Source organism: Pinus tabuliformis, chromosome Q (assembly GCF_031772625.1).
Source record: "Pinus tabuliformis cultivar Carrire ecotype Pingquan chromosome Q, CPIR1, whole genome shotgun sequence".
NCBI classification, from domain to species: domain Eukaryota; kingdom Viridiplantae; phylum Streptophyta; class Pinopsida; order Pinales; family Pinaceae; genus Pinus; species Pinus tabuliformis.
In genome coordinates, this window is record NC_142296.1 from 1,334,524,417 (window position 1) to 1,334,540,863 (window position 16,447).

General features: G+C 37.6%; 1 protein-coding gene across 1 annotated transcript; it reads right to left on the reverse strand.

Annotated features, from left to right (window-relative positions):
- Positions 1-519: 519 nt before the first annotated feature.
- LOC149224772 (putative pentatricopeptide repeat-containing protein At3g13770, mitochondrial) lies at positions 520-5,123 on the reverse strand. Its single transcript, XM_089386255.1, has 2 exons — positions 4,735-5,123; positions 520-4,636 (listed from the first exon to the last, which is right to left on the reverse strand). Exons 1-2 carry the CDS (start codon positions 4,867-4,869, stop codon positions 1,808-1,810), a joined length of 2,964 nt encoding a protein of 987 aa, XP_089242381.1. The 5' UTR covers positions 4,870-5,123; the 3' UTR covers positions 520-1,807.
- Between the last annotated feature and the right edge of the window lie 11,324 nt (positions 5,124-16,447).

Consider the following 16,447-nt stretch of genomic DNA (forward strand, 5'->3'; position numbering starts at 1 on the left):
TAGGCAAAATCTCAGTTGATGACAACAATAGGAATCTGTTCCTATATTAGCTCCAGGTTGTTGGGAGATGATTAATGCCTCCTATATTTGATGTGAGTGAGTTAATGAGGTTGTTAGATTCTCTTTGCTATATAACAGGCAACCATTCGGATTGTTTGCTATGAGGGTGAGAGTTTTGTGAGGATTTCATTATGTAATCTCCTGTTTAATTAATAAGATTGCCGATGCCTATGTTGTGTGGACGTAGCCCAGATTGGTTGGGTGAACCACGTTAAATTCTTGTGTCTTATGTGCTTGATTAGTCTGCTGTTTATTTTGTTTAAATTTCCGCTGTGCATCTGATCTCCAACAAATTGAAGGGATGCACTTGTAACTTGTGAAACATTAGTATTACATTGTAATATCTCACATCAAATAGTTACCCTTTGAAAATGTTCATTGAAAGCATTTCAATTTTCAGTAAATAATAAATTAGGAAAAAAAAAATTCAATTAAAAGAGAGTGAAGAGAAAATTGCTGAAAGAAGAATAACTAAGAGCTATTTATAATATCCAGTTCCCAATTGTGGAATTTTGCACACTGTTCACTTTGACTGACGAAGTCTCATTAGTGGTAACTGACTTGCTTGTAAAACTACGATTACTAATTAATACTAGAAATATCTAAAATGGATAAGGATGGTAAATCCAACAGACTATTTCGACTGAGAAAGCCCATTGTTGCTCGTTCTTTATAAGTGTACAGAATGAAAAGTGAATCCTTGTAAACAGGGCCTTGACTCAATAACGATGTCGACGGATTATCAAGCCATACACCAAGGTTCTATTCTCATTGTTGTTTGCCCCATCCGAATGACATTAAAAAGAGATGAGGTCAAGTACAAGTCCCAGGAGAATCTGGCAGAATAGATACACCTCAGACTTAGCATCTAAACTCAAGGAAATCCATGCAGCCCATTGAGACATCTTTATGGAAGCATGCAGCCCTTTGAGACATCTTTACGGAAGCACTTTCGACAGTAAAAAATTCTTCACTATATTTTGTAAGGACGATATGAAAGGATAATAATAGCTTTGGAAAAATACACTGCTTGTTTCAGTTCATTCTTCAAAACTGTGAATGGCATTGGAACTTTCATAACGTAATTATGGATATCCTCACCACCTTAGCAGATCGAAGAGGCAGAAAACAGTCACGAAGATACAAGAAAAGGTTTAGGAGTCATGTCAACTAGAATAGATAAGATATCATTCAAGCATGTGTCTTCATCGTTATATTTTATCTAAATATGTGACTCTAATCTCAGCTTCTTGCTTCTCCCATTGTCAGATTTCGATCGTGTGATAGTCTACTTATGGCCATCTATTAGTTGATTTGTTTATGCACAAAGGCTATATCACTACAGTCGCTTTCTTCTCCGTTAACAGCAGAGGAACTTAACAGCTACGCTCACCAAGAGTGATTCTTCCTCCCATGGCATGTAATAATCCTTTGAGTACCAAGGTTTAAATCAAACCGTCATTCTAACATTTACAGAAAATATTAAGTTGATCATCTGTAGGAAAAGAGATTCTTGCAGAGGAGCATAGGCCAGAATTAGACTAAAGTATCTGAAAGACAGGATTCAATAAGGAACCAAAAACCGGCATCCAAAGAATCCATGATGCCTTGGACCACAGTAATCCCTACTGATGCCATTAAAGGTATCGCCGAGAGAATATGTAACTCATGGTCTTAGCATCACCAATAGTCCCCACAGGAGCATTAAAGGTATCGTAGAGAGAATATGTTACTCATGGCCTTAGCATCACCAATAGTCCCCACAGGAGCACACACCATCCTTGAAATGATGAAACCTAACTGTATCTCTCAAAATGATTTCTACTCCAACAATGTTGGATATCAACTTTGTGGCAACATGGCAATCCTCACAAACACGTAGGTTTTTGAAAATCCGTAAAGGCGTACCAAATGGCAAGCTGACAAGCCCAAAAGCAATAGCCAGCCTCTCACTGTGGTACCGAAGAAAGTGTTCCTTCTGTTCCTCATCCACATCATGCAGCACACAGTTAGTGTCGGGCACATAGCCCGCATCCTTTATTTGCTCACTTAATTCATCCAATTTGGCATAGATCATTTCCATTTGAGGGTGTAATCTGTCTCGAGAAAAAAATGCATGCACTTTGTTCCTGACAGTGATCCAGCTAAATCCAGGCTCCTTTTCCACTCTCAACTCTTTCATGTGGTTTCTCACCCTTGCTACATCATCCCACCTGCCAGCTGCAGCATATATATTTGACAAAAGTACATATGCCGCATCATCTTGTGGCTCCAACTGAATCAGACGCTCTGCCGCGTGTATTCCTAGTTTTTCATTTCCATGGATTCTACATGCAGCCAACAAACTTCGCCATATACAAGCATTAGGTTCACATGGCATTGTGTTGATAAAGTGCAGTGCCTCATCTAAGCATCCAGCACGTCCAAGAAGATCAACCATACAGGCATAATGCTCCATTATTGGCAATATGTTATGGTCTCGCTTAATGGAATCAAAGTAGAAACAACCTTCATTAACCAAACCTACATGGCTGCAGGCAGATAGAACTCCAACAAAAGTAATGTGGTTTGGCTTAGTGCCTGCCATTTGCATCTGTTCAAACAATTGAAGGGCTTGCTTTCCACACCCATGCTGGGCATATCCTCCAATCATTGCATTCCACGAGATCATATCGTATTGAGGCATTCGGTAAAAGACTTTGCATGCATAATTTATGCTCCCACATTTTGCATACATAGTAATAAGGGCATTTCCGATAGAGACATCTGATTCAAATTCAGTTTTGATGATATGGGCATGGAGTTCTTTCCCCTGTTCAAGGGTTGTTAAGTGGGAAATTGCACTCAAGACACTAGTGAATGTAAACTGGTTGGGCTTCAATCCTGTCTGTTGCATTTCACGAAAAAGTTTAAGAGCTCCCTTACCATCTCCATTTTGGGCATGACCTGCAGTCACTGCAGTCCAGGAGATTACATCTCGTTCAGAAATTTTGTCGAACACGCTTTGTGCATCCTTAATGCTGCCATACTCACCATACATGAAAACAAGGGCATTCTGAATAGAAATATCCAACTCGTATCCACTTTTGATAATGTAAGCATGAACTTTTTGGCCTAGTTCCAGCTTGTCTGTAGAGGCACATACATCAAGCATAGAGGTAAGGGTTAGTATGTTTGGTTTCAACCCTGTTTGTTGCATTTGGAAAAATAGTTCGAGGCTTTGATCCAAAAAACCATTCTGGGCATGTCCTGCAATCATCGCAGTCCAAGTGACCAGGTTTTTCTCATGCATTTTCTGAAAGACTTGACAAGCATCTTCCATCTTGCCACAGTTGGAATATACAGTGATAAGGGCATTCCTCATAGATGTAGCAGACCAACAATTTGATTTCATCATATATGCATGTATTTCTTTGGCTTGATCCAGTAATTTCAGGTTAGCACATGCTTGTAAAACACTTGCACAGATAAACTGATCTGGCTTTTCCCCTGTGCTTTGCAATTGACAAAATAGTTCGATCGCCTTCTCGCCATAGCCATTTTGAGCATATCCAGCAATCATTGAAGTCCATGACACCAAGTCTCGCTTATCCAATCTTACAAACAGTCTGTACCCATCCTCCGGGTTTTCGCATTTTGCATATAAGGTAACCAGAGCACTCCCTGCGCAGGCGTCAGTTTCACATTCACATTTGATCATTTGAGCATGAAGTTGCTTACCGAGCCTGATATCGACCCGACTGGTACATGCTCTAATGACAATCGAGAAAATGAATGGATTCAAGTTCATTCTTGGTCCCGTCCTTTGCATTTCACAGAAGAGTTTGACAGCCTCCTCAGCCAGCCCACTCTGTACATACCCTGTCATCATTGTATTCCACGATATCGCATCTTGCTCAGGTATCGCGTCAAACACTTTGCGTGCAGCCTCGGTACTCCCACACTTCGCATAGATTGTGACAAGAGCGCTCGCCACACAGACATCTGACTGAAACCCAGCTGTCATAACACAGCCGTGGAGCTGTTTCCCCAATTCCAGAACCCCCAATTCGGCGCACGCTCGCAGAACTGTGGCGAAAGTAAACTGGTTCGGCTTCGTGCCAGACAATTGCATATGGTAAAAGAGCTCCAATGCCTCTTTATAACAAAACTCATTCCCATATGCCGCAATCATAGTAGTCCAAGACACAACATCTCGTTGAAACATTTTGTCAAACACTTGGCGTGCATCCTCTATACTGTCACATTTGGCATACATGCTAATTAGTTTATTTGCTGGTAGCTCAAACCCATTTTTCATCATGTGAGAATGGACCTTTCTACCTTCCACCAAGCCTCTTCGATTCCCACATGCTCTCAGTAAACAGACATAAGTCTCAGGATCCACCTGAATCCCCTGTTGATCCATGACATCTAATATCCCAGCCGCTTCTTTCACATTCCCTTCATCACAAAGCGTTCTCAATTTGTCACAAAAGTCCCCATGGAGATCCACTTTATATTCAAGTCTATCTCTTGGGGTTTCCAACAGAGCGTTCCTGATGTTATTGCATCTAGTCCCACGTCTTACAAAGAGCTGCACAGGGTGGATCCGTTATTGAATTCAGCTTTACAGAAAATAAAAACCATGTTGGCATTTTCAAAAATTAGATATTGCCAGTACAATCTCCATACCTGAATCTTCTTCTTCTGCTGCTGGGGATGGAAATGATTTGTGCAGAATGAGAAAGAATAACCCGTTTGTGCTCGGCTCAGCGAGGAATCCATGAGTGGCCTGATGAGCGCTAATTCAGCTGCGGGTGAAGCCATCGATGCCTGATAATGTTATCGAATACAATATCCAATGCTTTAAATTTTACAGGTAGAACTTCAACTCGCACTGGTGTTGCAGGAATCTCTGCATTGTTGAAAGATACACACACCAACGAAAACCTCTTCTGTGACTGGAGTATTTTTGTGCGGTTAACGTCTCCTCACGGCCGTTTGTGTATGCCACTCGAATTGCTCTCCCTTTTTTTGGGTGGCTCGGTGCCTAACACATGAGATTTTTTGGGCCACGTTTGGTAGATTTTTGGATAGATTATATATTGTTCTTTGCAATCGATTTGCAATTAGTTTTAATTTTAGTATCAATTATACAAGTGTAACATTTATAAATTTATAATTATTTTTATCAATTTAGTGGTGGTATATTTTTGGTATCACAAGTCTTGGAAATGAAACTTTTTTTGAAGCTTAAATGTTTTGGTTGGTTGGCCTTGCATGATAAAATTCTCACTTGGGAGATTTTATCTCGCAAATGATTCATCAGGCCAAGTATTTGCATTCTGTGTATGCAACATTCAGAGGATGTCACTCATCTTTTATTGAGCTATTCTCTTGCTATTGAAATTTGGAATTCAGTATTACAAGCTCTACAGATTGATGGTGACTTGAATCAACATTCTCTTATGGCATGTTTCAAACATTGGTTTGCGTCTCAACAAGAATTTGGCACCTTGCCCTTCTTTATCATTTGGGGCATTTGGCGTTGTAGGAACCATAAGATATTTGAGCACACGCAGGTAGACATAAGGCACTCTGTCGTGGGGATTTTGCCATATTTATCTGAAACATGGCCCATGAAACATGTTATAAATCCGTGGCAGATCATTTATAAGACGTCTGGCATAAGCACTCGACCGATTTCTTTGATGGGGCCTGTAATAATGGTCAATGCGGATGTGGTGTCCTCATTGTCATTGAACCTGGCAACTATCACCATTTCTGGTGGGATGGTGGTAGAGGTACCAATAACAGGGCGGAAATCATCGCATTATGGGGGTTACTATTCACTGCTAGTTGGCTTAACATCAATATACTTCAGGTATACGGAGATTCTAAAGGCTCCATAGACTGGATCAAGGGTCTCTCATGCTTTCAACCTCCTCTACTGGCATATTGGATGAAGCACATCCGCATTTTGATAGGATCTTTTCAACTCATCGACTTCAAACATATCTATGGGGAGCAAAATACCATTGCTGACTTGCTCTCGAAAAGAGGAGTTACATCATCCCCTCAGGTCATTCACTATGCCAAATACAGTCACGATTCCGGAACTACTATTGGCACTATCCTTCTTGGATTTTCCTATTTTATGATTTTTTGTAATGAAATCACTTGCCTTTTTGACTTTATCTATATGCTTAACAATAGACGAAGGATCAGAGGATGATAGGATAACTATTGCTGATATTAGACAATTGTTGTAGAACTGGATGAAATATAATATGAAAGAACTATGTAGATATACTTTCTTTTCCATATATAAAAGAATGTGTTTTTTTCTATTGAAAAAAAGAGAGTAGATTTTGTAAAAATGAAAATTGAGAAATTTTGAATATGTGTAAGTTGAGAGTTTTTTTTGATAGATTTGATTGGAAATACAATTAAAACTTAAAATTTAGAAATTTTCGAGATGGCTAAGTTAAAAGATTTTGGTAGATTTTATTGGAAATCTAGTTAAAAATTAAAATGGGGAATATTTGAAGATGTATAAGTTAAAAGTTTTTAGAAGTTTTTGTTTTGTGTTTTTTTAATGGTTAGAATTTATTTTAAATGTAAAATTATAATTTAAATGATTTAATATTATGGTTTTATTAAGAATAATATTGGTTAGAGAGGGTTAAAAGTTAAGTTATTTTTTATTATTTTATTATTATTTATTAATTTAAAATTTTTATTAAAACAAAAATTTATGAATTTTATATAATATATATATTTGTTTGTTAACTTCTGCAAATTTTGAGATAATTCACTCACATAATATGTGGTTTGAGTAGTTGTGACTTAAGCGCATCAAGTTATCGAAATTGTGTCGTCGAATGATCGCACTCAGCGTGGGCCATATTAGCCCTTAGCATGGATGGATTTTTTCCCAGAGTTTCCAGTGACCTTTACACTACAAAATGCTTTAACGAAACACCCTGTCACCGCATACTCTATTTTTTTCCCAAGAAAATAATTCGTAATTCCATTATAGATTGTATATTGAAATTACATGTTGTAGCTTCGACATATGTAGCATATGCAAAGTGGTTGTTCACCACTCAATAAATTAGATTGTCATAGAAGTCCTGAGAGTTCATGATAAGTTACAAATCTGTGCAAGATATAAAGTCCTGTTAGATCTGCTATTACAATATATAACATATGCTCGCAAAAAGAAGAAGATAATCATGTTGTTCCCTTTGCTATCTGTTGCTGCTCTATGAAAGGCCTGTGGAAATACTGATATTCATTCTGACCCTGTTGTTCCTGGATCATCCATTGCCCATATGGCTGCTGAGCTGCTTCCTTGGAAAGACTGTCAGAAATCTGATTTCTTTCCCTACAAATATGTTTACAAGTAATGAACTCAAATTGAGCTTTTAAGGTTAAAATTTCTTCCAATAAGCCTCTGAGAGTGTGCACATGACAGAGAGACTGAGAATTGTACCAATTTATAATAATTTTGGAGTCCCCAAAAATCTGTAGTCGACTGCAGTGTTTTTCAAGTGCAAATATAAGGAGAAGTCTGAGACTGTTGAGTTCGGCATAATTATTGGTTCCCCTTCCAAGGCCCATCTTGAGCTTGTAATAGTGGTTCCCTGATAAGTATGTTGTAACATTTTTTAGTTTTGATAAGTTAGCATATTAGCAAAAAAAATGAAAAATGAAAATATATTAAAATGTTAAGTTAGGATATGGACAAAAAGAAAACATAAAATAAAATGTTAGGAATATTTATTATGATGTCCATATCAGAGAAAATGATAGGTTAGATTTCCCTAAAAAAGGAAGGCAAAGTAAATAAAATGTTAGGCAAGCAAAGAAAGAAAAATAATTGCTTTAGATGAATGAGAAATAAATTTGAGGCAGCTTGTTTAAATGCACCATCAAAAGTTTGTTAAATCTTGTTAATAGAGGATAAGTTCTTAATTAAAAGTTTAATTTACTTTTATTATAAAGTTTGATATTTGTAATAATCATCATGCGAATAACTTTATCCAAATTCGGAAAGTGACAAAACATCAAGTCAACGCATGATAAGCGCCCGCCATCTTTCGACAGACAGAATGAACGCCACCCAAATCAACGGCGGAGGGATCATTTCAGACCCCCCTCAACCATTTCCCGTTAACGCTGGGGGGGGGGGGGGGTCCGAAAAGCTGTTTTAATGGAGGCCAAATTTCATTACATGTTAGCCCCATAGCATTTCAGACCCCCAAAGCGCAAAACCACAAACCGCCTTACCCCCCTGAAATCCCACCGATGGTTCTCAACCTTTAAACGGTCAACCATACCCACACGCCACATCACCCATCCATTACCTCTCATCCACTTAGACGCTGCTACGTCAACAATCTGTTGCGCTATACGCTCCCATCCCGTTGCAAATGTCATTTATCCATTTTTCGGTCCTATTGGATAATTAACCCTCACTCCTCTATTATAAATTTCCTGTGGTTAGTGTTAAATGGTAATTAATCAATTCAACTTATAAATACATTATGGACTTACCATTTATTACTTTTCCGCCTGAAGTGATGTCACTGTAAACTTTGATTTCTTCTGTCACTGTGTTCTCTTTCATCCATTTCTCAATTAAGTCAGTTTTCCTATTTCCCCCTGCAGTGAAATGGCCCCGAAGGGTAAATCACAGAAAGAAGTTGAAGAGGAAAACCCATCTGCAACCCCGATCAATTTGGATCACCTTCCCCTTGTAGACTCTCTGTTCAAAGTCACAGACTGTGAATGCGAATTCGATTTTCATGAATTGCATCTCTGGCTAAAACAAAAGTACATAGATAAGGAAGACCCCATTTGATTCTGGGAGACACTCTTGCCCCTCTTCTCCTTTCCAAAATCCCATCATTTTCAAGCCAGATATGATCCTGTTTCAGAGAACAGTAATGACTCAGGATGGAAACATTCTGATCACCATTACTGCTCAAAATATCAATCAAATGTTGTTAATACCTTCATCTGACTCCCTTAGCTACTTCTCACCAACAACTCTCATGGACCTATATAACAAACTTACCTTCCCACAGAGAGCTCTCATTTTTGAATTTTTTCTACCAGAAGATGCTGAATTACCCAAGAGAAATCCACCTTATTCATCTTCTATGTTCCCTGCTACTAGACATATCATCTCCCTACCGCCATACCTCTTAGGTTATGAAAGTGATCAATGTGTTGATGAATCCATCCTTGGATTCTTTTCTATTTTTAGTAAGGAATATCAACCTGCATTCATGTACAATTATAGCCAGTTCTTGGTTGATAGTATACATGAGCAGTTCATGAACTTTACCACACAAGGAGTATTCAGGTATAGTTAAGTCATTATTCATTTTCTTTGGTTTCAGCAGGGAGATTCATTACCCATTCAGCTCAACAAACAAGATGAACAAGGAGTGAATCAATCAATGATTCACTGGATAGAATTGGTCAGAGTAGCATCATCAAAGTTTTCATTTTCTCATTTCATTGATTCTTTTGTTCATCCAGTTCTTCAGTTACTCAACAGCCAGACATAACCCAGAATTGGAGAAGAAATCAAGAAAATCCTACATCTATCTGAACAGACCAAGACTGGTGATTGGTATCTATACCAGAAAAACACTGAAATAAGGATATATGGCAGTGAATTGGCTCCATACAAACTGCCTAAATATGTGCCAATCAAGATATTCTCACTAGAATACATTAGGCAGATGATAAATATGGATGAAGTTCACTTTGTCTCTGGTAAGAAAAAGTCACAGTTTAAGATCAAAGCAAAGGTAGGGTCATTCATTTGTAATACTAGGTCTGCAGGCACAAAGGCAGATAGACTGTTAAAGAACATGAACCTTCAACCAAGTTTCACCTGGTCCTATGATCCTTTTGGGATCATTTCTGCATGAAGAGTTCAATTGACGGCAACACCTTACAATCGCACTCCTAAGCCAAAATTAGAAAAGTTTATGAACTAGGAGCAGTGGTATGAGGGGACACTCCTGGAAGCAGACGAACAAGTTGTAACTTCTCCACAAGTGAACACTCCAGTCACGCAGAATATTCAACACAAAAAATCAGAGAAGAAAATCTATCAGCTATAGAGTCAATTAAAGAGTATTCTATACTGCAGAAGAAATTGAACACTGGATTAACAATGTCATCAGGGAGCAGGCAACCAAAATTAATTGATCTTGGGGATCTAGAGGATATTTCATCAGCAGGGACCACTGATCCCAAAAATTCTTCTTCTTCAACTCCTTTTTCAGCAGAACCTATGGAGATAATTCATTCTACTGAGACTAACTCTGTAGAAGATAGTAATATCTTCTCTAGATTTCTGGAAATTAAGCAAAAGAATGAAACTCTTAAGTAAAAAATGTACAGTCAGTTTTGGAAAAAGACATCCACCTCTCAGCACAGGCTTCTCTCTGCCTTTGACAGTGAAAGAGGAAGAATGCAAATGGCTTTCTTGCAGGCTCAGATTCCATTTCCCAAGTCTACAATAGACTACAAGAAGACTATATTTTCATTTGATGTAAATCAGATACATCCTATTGACTAAATGGATTTTCACAGGAAATAAGGTGATATATTATTCTTAACTATGACTACAACTGCCATGTCTCTCTCTAAGCTTAGAACTACCTTGTCAAATGTGCAGTCACAACTTAAGATTGAGAAACTTTCATCTTTAGCTAAAGATAACAAGTTAAAATATTTAGAAGAGCTCATTGTTAAAATTGGGTATGATCCCCAAGATTGTAAAGCAGTTGAAGAAATATTTAAGAAAAATAATATAGAGATAGAAAACTTGAAGAAACAGTTGAAATTGCCTTCAACTGAGAATCCACAAACCAGGGAAATGGCAGAGAATGAACAACACAGAGAGGAGATGTTGAATCTCATTATAGAGAAAAACATACAAATTAAAAGCATGGAAGAACAAATAGAACAAATGCTTAAGGAAAAAGAAGCATCACAACTTGTTGTAATTCCAATAACAACAGTTCCCATAGCAAGTACAGAGCCAAGCTCATCTTCCAGTGGTATTGCCTCAACACCAACAACGATTGAAACAAGAAAACTATCACATGAATTGCAAACACAAAAGAAACAGAATGAAAAGCTACTCCAGAAGTTCCAAACTCTGGAGTCATAGAAGGTAAAAAATGATACATTATATGTGGAGGAGATGCAGAAGTCACACATGCTAGAACTCAGGGTTAAACAATTAGAGAGTAAGTCTCTAATGGCAGACACTTTGGCCCAAGCCAAAGAGGACATATGGTTAGATATCAGTCACTCAATAACACAAGTATGGCCATCCATACAAATAATTTTGAGCAGCAGGAGTTAATTGCCAAATGCAAGACATAAATTGATAAGTAGAGGGAAGCATTGAAGACAAAGCCTAAGGAAGCAGCAGGAATGATCAAAGTATTAAACTCCAAGACTAAGCAAGAGTTACAGGAAATCAATGTTTCAGATAGGACAACTACTATTTTGGAAATTAAGAAAGTCCTACAAAAGAAGAATTTACTGACACAGCTGAAAACAAAATGTGAAACTTTGAACGTTGTTGTCCGAAGATTTCATTCCAAATTCAATGTATTGAGCAAGAAAGGTTTACCAGGGTTACTATCATCAAATGATCAATTAGTCAAACTGGAGGATTATTGTGAAAAGTTATATATTATTGCAATAGGTAACAGTTAATTTGTAGGGTTAAAAAGATAGATTACAGGGAAAAAGTTTATGTAAGCCTTGAACTCTGACCTTACAATCAAACATGAAGTTGGACACCTTTTTCTCACTAAACCGAATTTTGAAAGATATACCGAAGTTGATGAAATAATTAGAAGGATGGTAAATTTGGAAACACTGAGCGAAGAGAGGTGGGATCAACTATGTGAAACAATTGATTAACGTTTTGATCCTAACAAGAAGAAAACACAATAGCTTTTGGAGGGCCATTCATCAACAACTCCCTGCCTAATAGGGATACATCATCCAGTAGTTTTCTTTTCCTATTTTTCTTCAAGCTACTTTTGTAATCAGTTTAAGATATTTTGTTTAGTATCTAAACTAGTATAAATAACTCTCTTCTATGAGTTATGAAGGGTTGCACCCTTGCATAAGCACTTTGTAAGCATCCAATGTACACAAATTTTCTGGATCACTAATGATAAAGTAGAGGATTCCGAATTTTGTTCCATACAGTTTTGTTTCTCTTGTAAGTCTTTCTAGTGTATCTTTCATTTTGTATTCTGCATATGTTTGATTTTTATGAAGATAAATAGGTAAGTGTAACTATGTTTCAGTTATTCTTAAATTCCTTCTGAAGTTATAATCATTAAAGAGAATGGGTTACTGAACTATCTGTTTAAGTATCTCCCTCTAAATCATTCAATTATTAGTATCTTTATAATCTTAAGTATATTTTGCTTAAACTTTCAAACATTGGTTGAAGGTTTTCCTACCTTTGATTATTTAATTTTCTATTTGAAAACTAAAGTAATCATATCCTCTTACTATTTCTACTTAACATCAACAAAAACTTAAATCACTGTGTGGAATTAAATAGCAGCCCTCTATTTAATGGTTAGTATTATCCAAAAGGTTAAACATCACTGTTATAATTTGTTTAATACATTGGTCCTCCAATTAAATCAAAACCAAAAAAAAATTATAGATGCTTTGGCATAACCATTTGACCTTAGGTTATCTCAAAGGACAACATCATATTGGCGTTGTTGGCGAGGAACGAAGGATTGGAAGCTAGATTTTCCCTGGGGCAATGATTTTCCCTTTCCTTTAAGGTGAATAAAGGATAAGGATATAGGTCAAAATCTTTCACCTGGAGATTCCACTGGTCCAATATGGCTCCTTTTAAGCATACTAGATCATGCTCTGATTATGAGATTGTTAACCCTCTACCAGATCTAGAAAAACTTATTAGGGGAGCCTCTTCAAGGAGAAGACATAGAACCCCTTCTTCTTCTTCAAATTTACACCTAGAAGACATCTCATTTGTAGATCCTTTTTCATTTGTGCCATCCCATCCTGATTGGATTGAACTACCTCCTAGGGTTTCTATACTCCATTCTAGAGGAGTAGATCTTCCATCAGCCTTTTTAATACCATCACGTGAGTCATATGAATTCCCATCCATTCCTATCGAATCACCTTCATCCGAGGAAGAATTGGGTTTACATTTACCTGAATTCAAGCCTACAGACTTCATTTCTCCAACCCCTTATTCAATTCCATCAACCTCTAGTAATCTTGAAGAGACATTCTCTGTCTATTCAAATCATTTGTTCGATAATAAGGAAGACTTTCCACCAAGAGTTAAGAAGTTGGTTATTAAAACCCCTTTGAAATCCTCAAGGAAGTCTCCTCCTTCTTTATCTCCTCCACATACTAATACCCCTACTGATTCATCTTCATCCCCTTCATCTTCATCATCTTCCTCTTCTTCATCATCATCCACTCAGTCACCCCAGACTCCTCCTACTATTATGGCTTTTCGACCCTGTTATGAAACCAACTCAAGAAAAGATAGAAAAGATAGATCAACGCCTTAGAATTCAGCCTCTTCGAGGGGGCAACCTCCTTTACATTACATAAATGAACAATTCTTGGATGATTCAAATGAAAAAACCTCATTTCTATATATAGGAGTCTGAGTCACAATATAATCCAGCCGACCTAACAATAATAATATAAAGCCACAAAAATAACAATAGAGGGATTCTATGGGGCACAGTAATAACAATATGGGGGCAATAGGGGCACAACAATATAATAAGGGGTATAACTACAATAGTAATGGGGTAATCACTAGTATTATAGGGACCCAACATGCCCCTCTCCTTCAAAAAAGTGTTTTCCTCAACGCTTGAGTAGTTCTGGATACTTCTGCATAAAATTCTCGTCCTCCCATGTGGAATCTTCAGCGGATAAGTTCTTCCACTTGATAAGATACTCTGAAATTGATCGATTTCGTAGCTGTCGAGTTCTTGTTTCTGTGACTGCTTCCGGTTCCAATATAATTTTTCCTTCCTCGTCAAGTTCTGGCAATATTGTTTGAACTGGGAGCTTGTCGCCTATAACCTTCTTTAAACATGAAACATGGAAAACTGGGTGCAATCGAGAAGCTGCAGGAAGCTCCAATTTGTATGCCATAGTACCAATCTTTTGCAACACCTTGTACGGACCATAATACTTTGGTGATAATTTATTATCCTTCTTAGCTTGCTTGAGGGACATTTGCTTATATGGTTGTAGCCGTAGGAATACCCAATCACCTACATCAAAACTTCTTTCACTGCGATGTTGATCTGCCTGTTGTTTCATTCTATTCTGTGCCAACACGAGGTTATCCTTTAAGAGTTGGAGGACTTGTTGTTGATGTTCGATGTGATGTTCCACTGCCTGAACCTTAGAATTTTCTCTTAAATATGATGTGATGGATGGTGGTTGATACCCATAAAGTGCCATAAATGGGGTCATTTTTGTTGCTGTATGGAAGGAAGTGTTATACCACCATTCAGCCAGAGGCAACCATTTGACCCATTGTGTCTGTTTATCAGATACAAAGCAACGAAGATATCCTTCCAAACATTTGTTTACTATCTCAGTTTGACCATCAGATTGAGGATGATAAGATGAGCTATGAGCTAACTGAGTACCAAGACAAGAAAATAATTATGTCCAAAAATTTCCAGTGAAAATGGGATCTCTGTCACTTACAATAATCTTTGGGTTTCCATGTAGCTTTTGAATTGTTTCCATAAATGCAGTAGAAACTGTACTGGCTTTAAATGGATGTGATAATGCACAAAAGTGTGCATACTTGGTAAGTCTGTCAACTACCACCATGATGACACTCTTTCCCTCAGACTTGGGTAAACCTGTGATAAAATCCATTGAAACCTCCTCCCAACGTTGGCTTGGAATGGATAAAGGTTGTAATAGACCCGGTGTCTTAATTGTTTCAACTTTATTTTGTTGGCAAACCAAACATTCCGCCACAAACTTTTGAATATCTGATTTAAGGCCATCCCAAAAAAATTCCTTCTTAACCCTGTGGTAAGTTTTTAAAAATCCTGAGTGCCCTCCTAAGGGAGAAGTGTGCAATTCCATAAGAATCTTTTGTTTTAGCTGGGAATTCTTACAGAGGTATAAGCGATCTTTGTACCATAACGAATCATTTTGCCAGCTAAATGTATCAGACGTACTGGAATCTTGTTGTAACTTTCGAATAAGTGCCCACACTTCTTCGTCATTCTTCCATTCCTCCCTTGCTTTGTTTATCCAATCTGGTTGGATAATAGAAATGGCGCACAACAATGCTTCCACATCCTCATCCTTTCTTGAGAGTGCATCTGCCACCACATTTTGCTTCCCTTTTTTGTAGATGATTTCAAAGTCATAACCCAACATCTTTGTGACCCACTTTTGTTGCTCTTCAGAGGATAATCTTTGTTCTAAAAAGTATTTAAGGCTATCATGATCCGTTTTTACCTTGAAGTGTCTTCCCATTAGGTAGGGTCGCCATTTCTTAAGTGCATGGAGTATTGCCAACATTTCCTTCTCATAAATAGCTTTGCTTAAAAACTTTCCCTTGATTGGACGACTTTCAAAAGCAATGGGTCTTTCATCTTGCATTAGAACAACACCAATTCCATTTCCTGAAGCATCACATTCCACAATAAAGTTTTTTGTGAAGTCTGGTGTAGCTAAGACCGGTGCTTGGCACATTGCCTCTTTAAGATGTTCAAAGGCCTTTGTTGCTTCCGGAGTCCATGAAAATGCATCTTTCTTCAATAATGTTGTTAGAGGTGCTGCTATTCTCCCATAATTCTTAACAAACTTGCGATAATACCCTGTCAACCCGAGAAATCCTCGCAGATGCTTTATGGATGTGGGGATTTTCCATTCCTTAATGGCTTTAATTTTGCTAGGGTCTACCTTAACTCCTTCATGAGATACAATATGACCCAGATATTCCACCTCCTGGACTCCAAAGAAACATTTGGATCTTTTTGCATATAATTGTTTCTCCTCCAATAGTTGTAGCACCCTGTCAACATGTTCAACATGATCCTTCCAAGACTTGCTGTAGATTAGTATATCATCAAAAAATACTAACACAAATTTTCTAAGGAATGGTTTGAAAATTGAATTCATCAAACCTTGAAATGTTGAAGGTGCATTGGTAAGGCCAAAAGGCATGACCAAAAATTCATAATGACCCTCATGAGTTCTAAATGCTGTTTTCGGAATGTCTTCAGTCTTCATTCTGATTTGATGATATCCTAAACGAAGATCCAACTTGGTGAAGTAAATTGAT

Excerpts from the sequence above, each read along its gene's own strand:
- LOC149224772 (XM_089386255.1), bottom strand. The coding sequence starts at position 4,869 with ATGGCTTCACCCGCAGCTGAATTAGCGCTCATCAGGCCACTCATGGAT. Across the intron at positions 4,637-4,734 it reads AGCAGAAGAAGAAGATTCAG|CTCTTTGTAAGACGTGGGAC; the intron begins GTATGGAGATTG and ends CACCCTGTGCAG.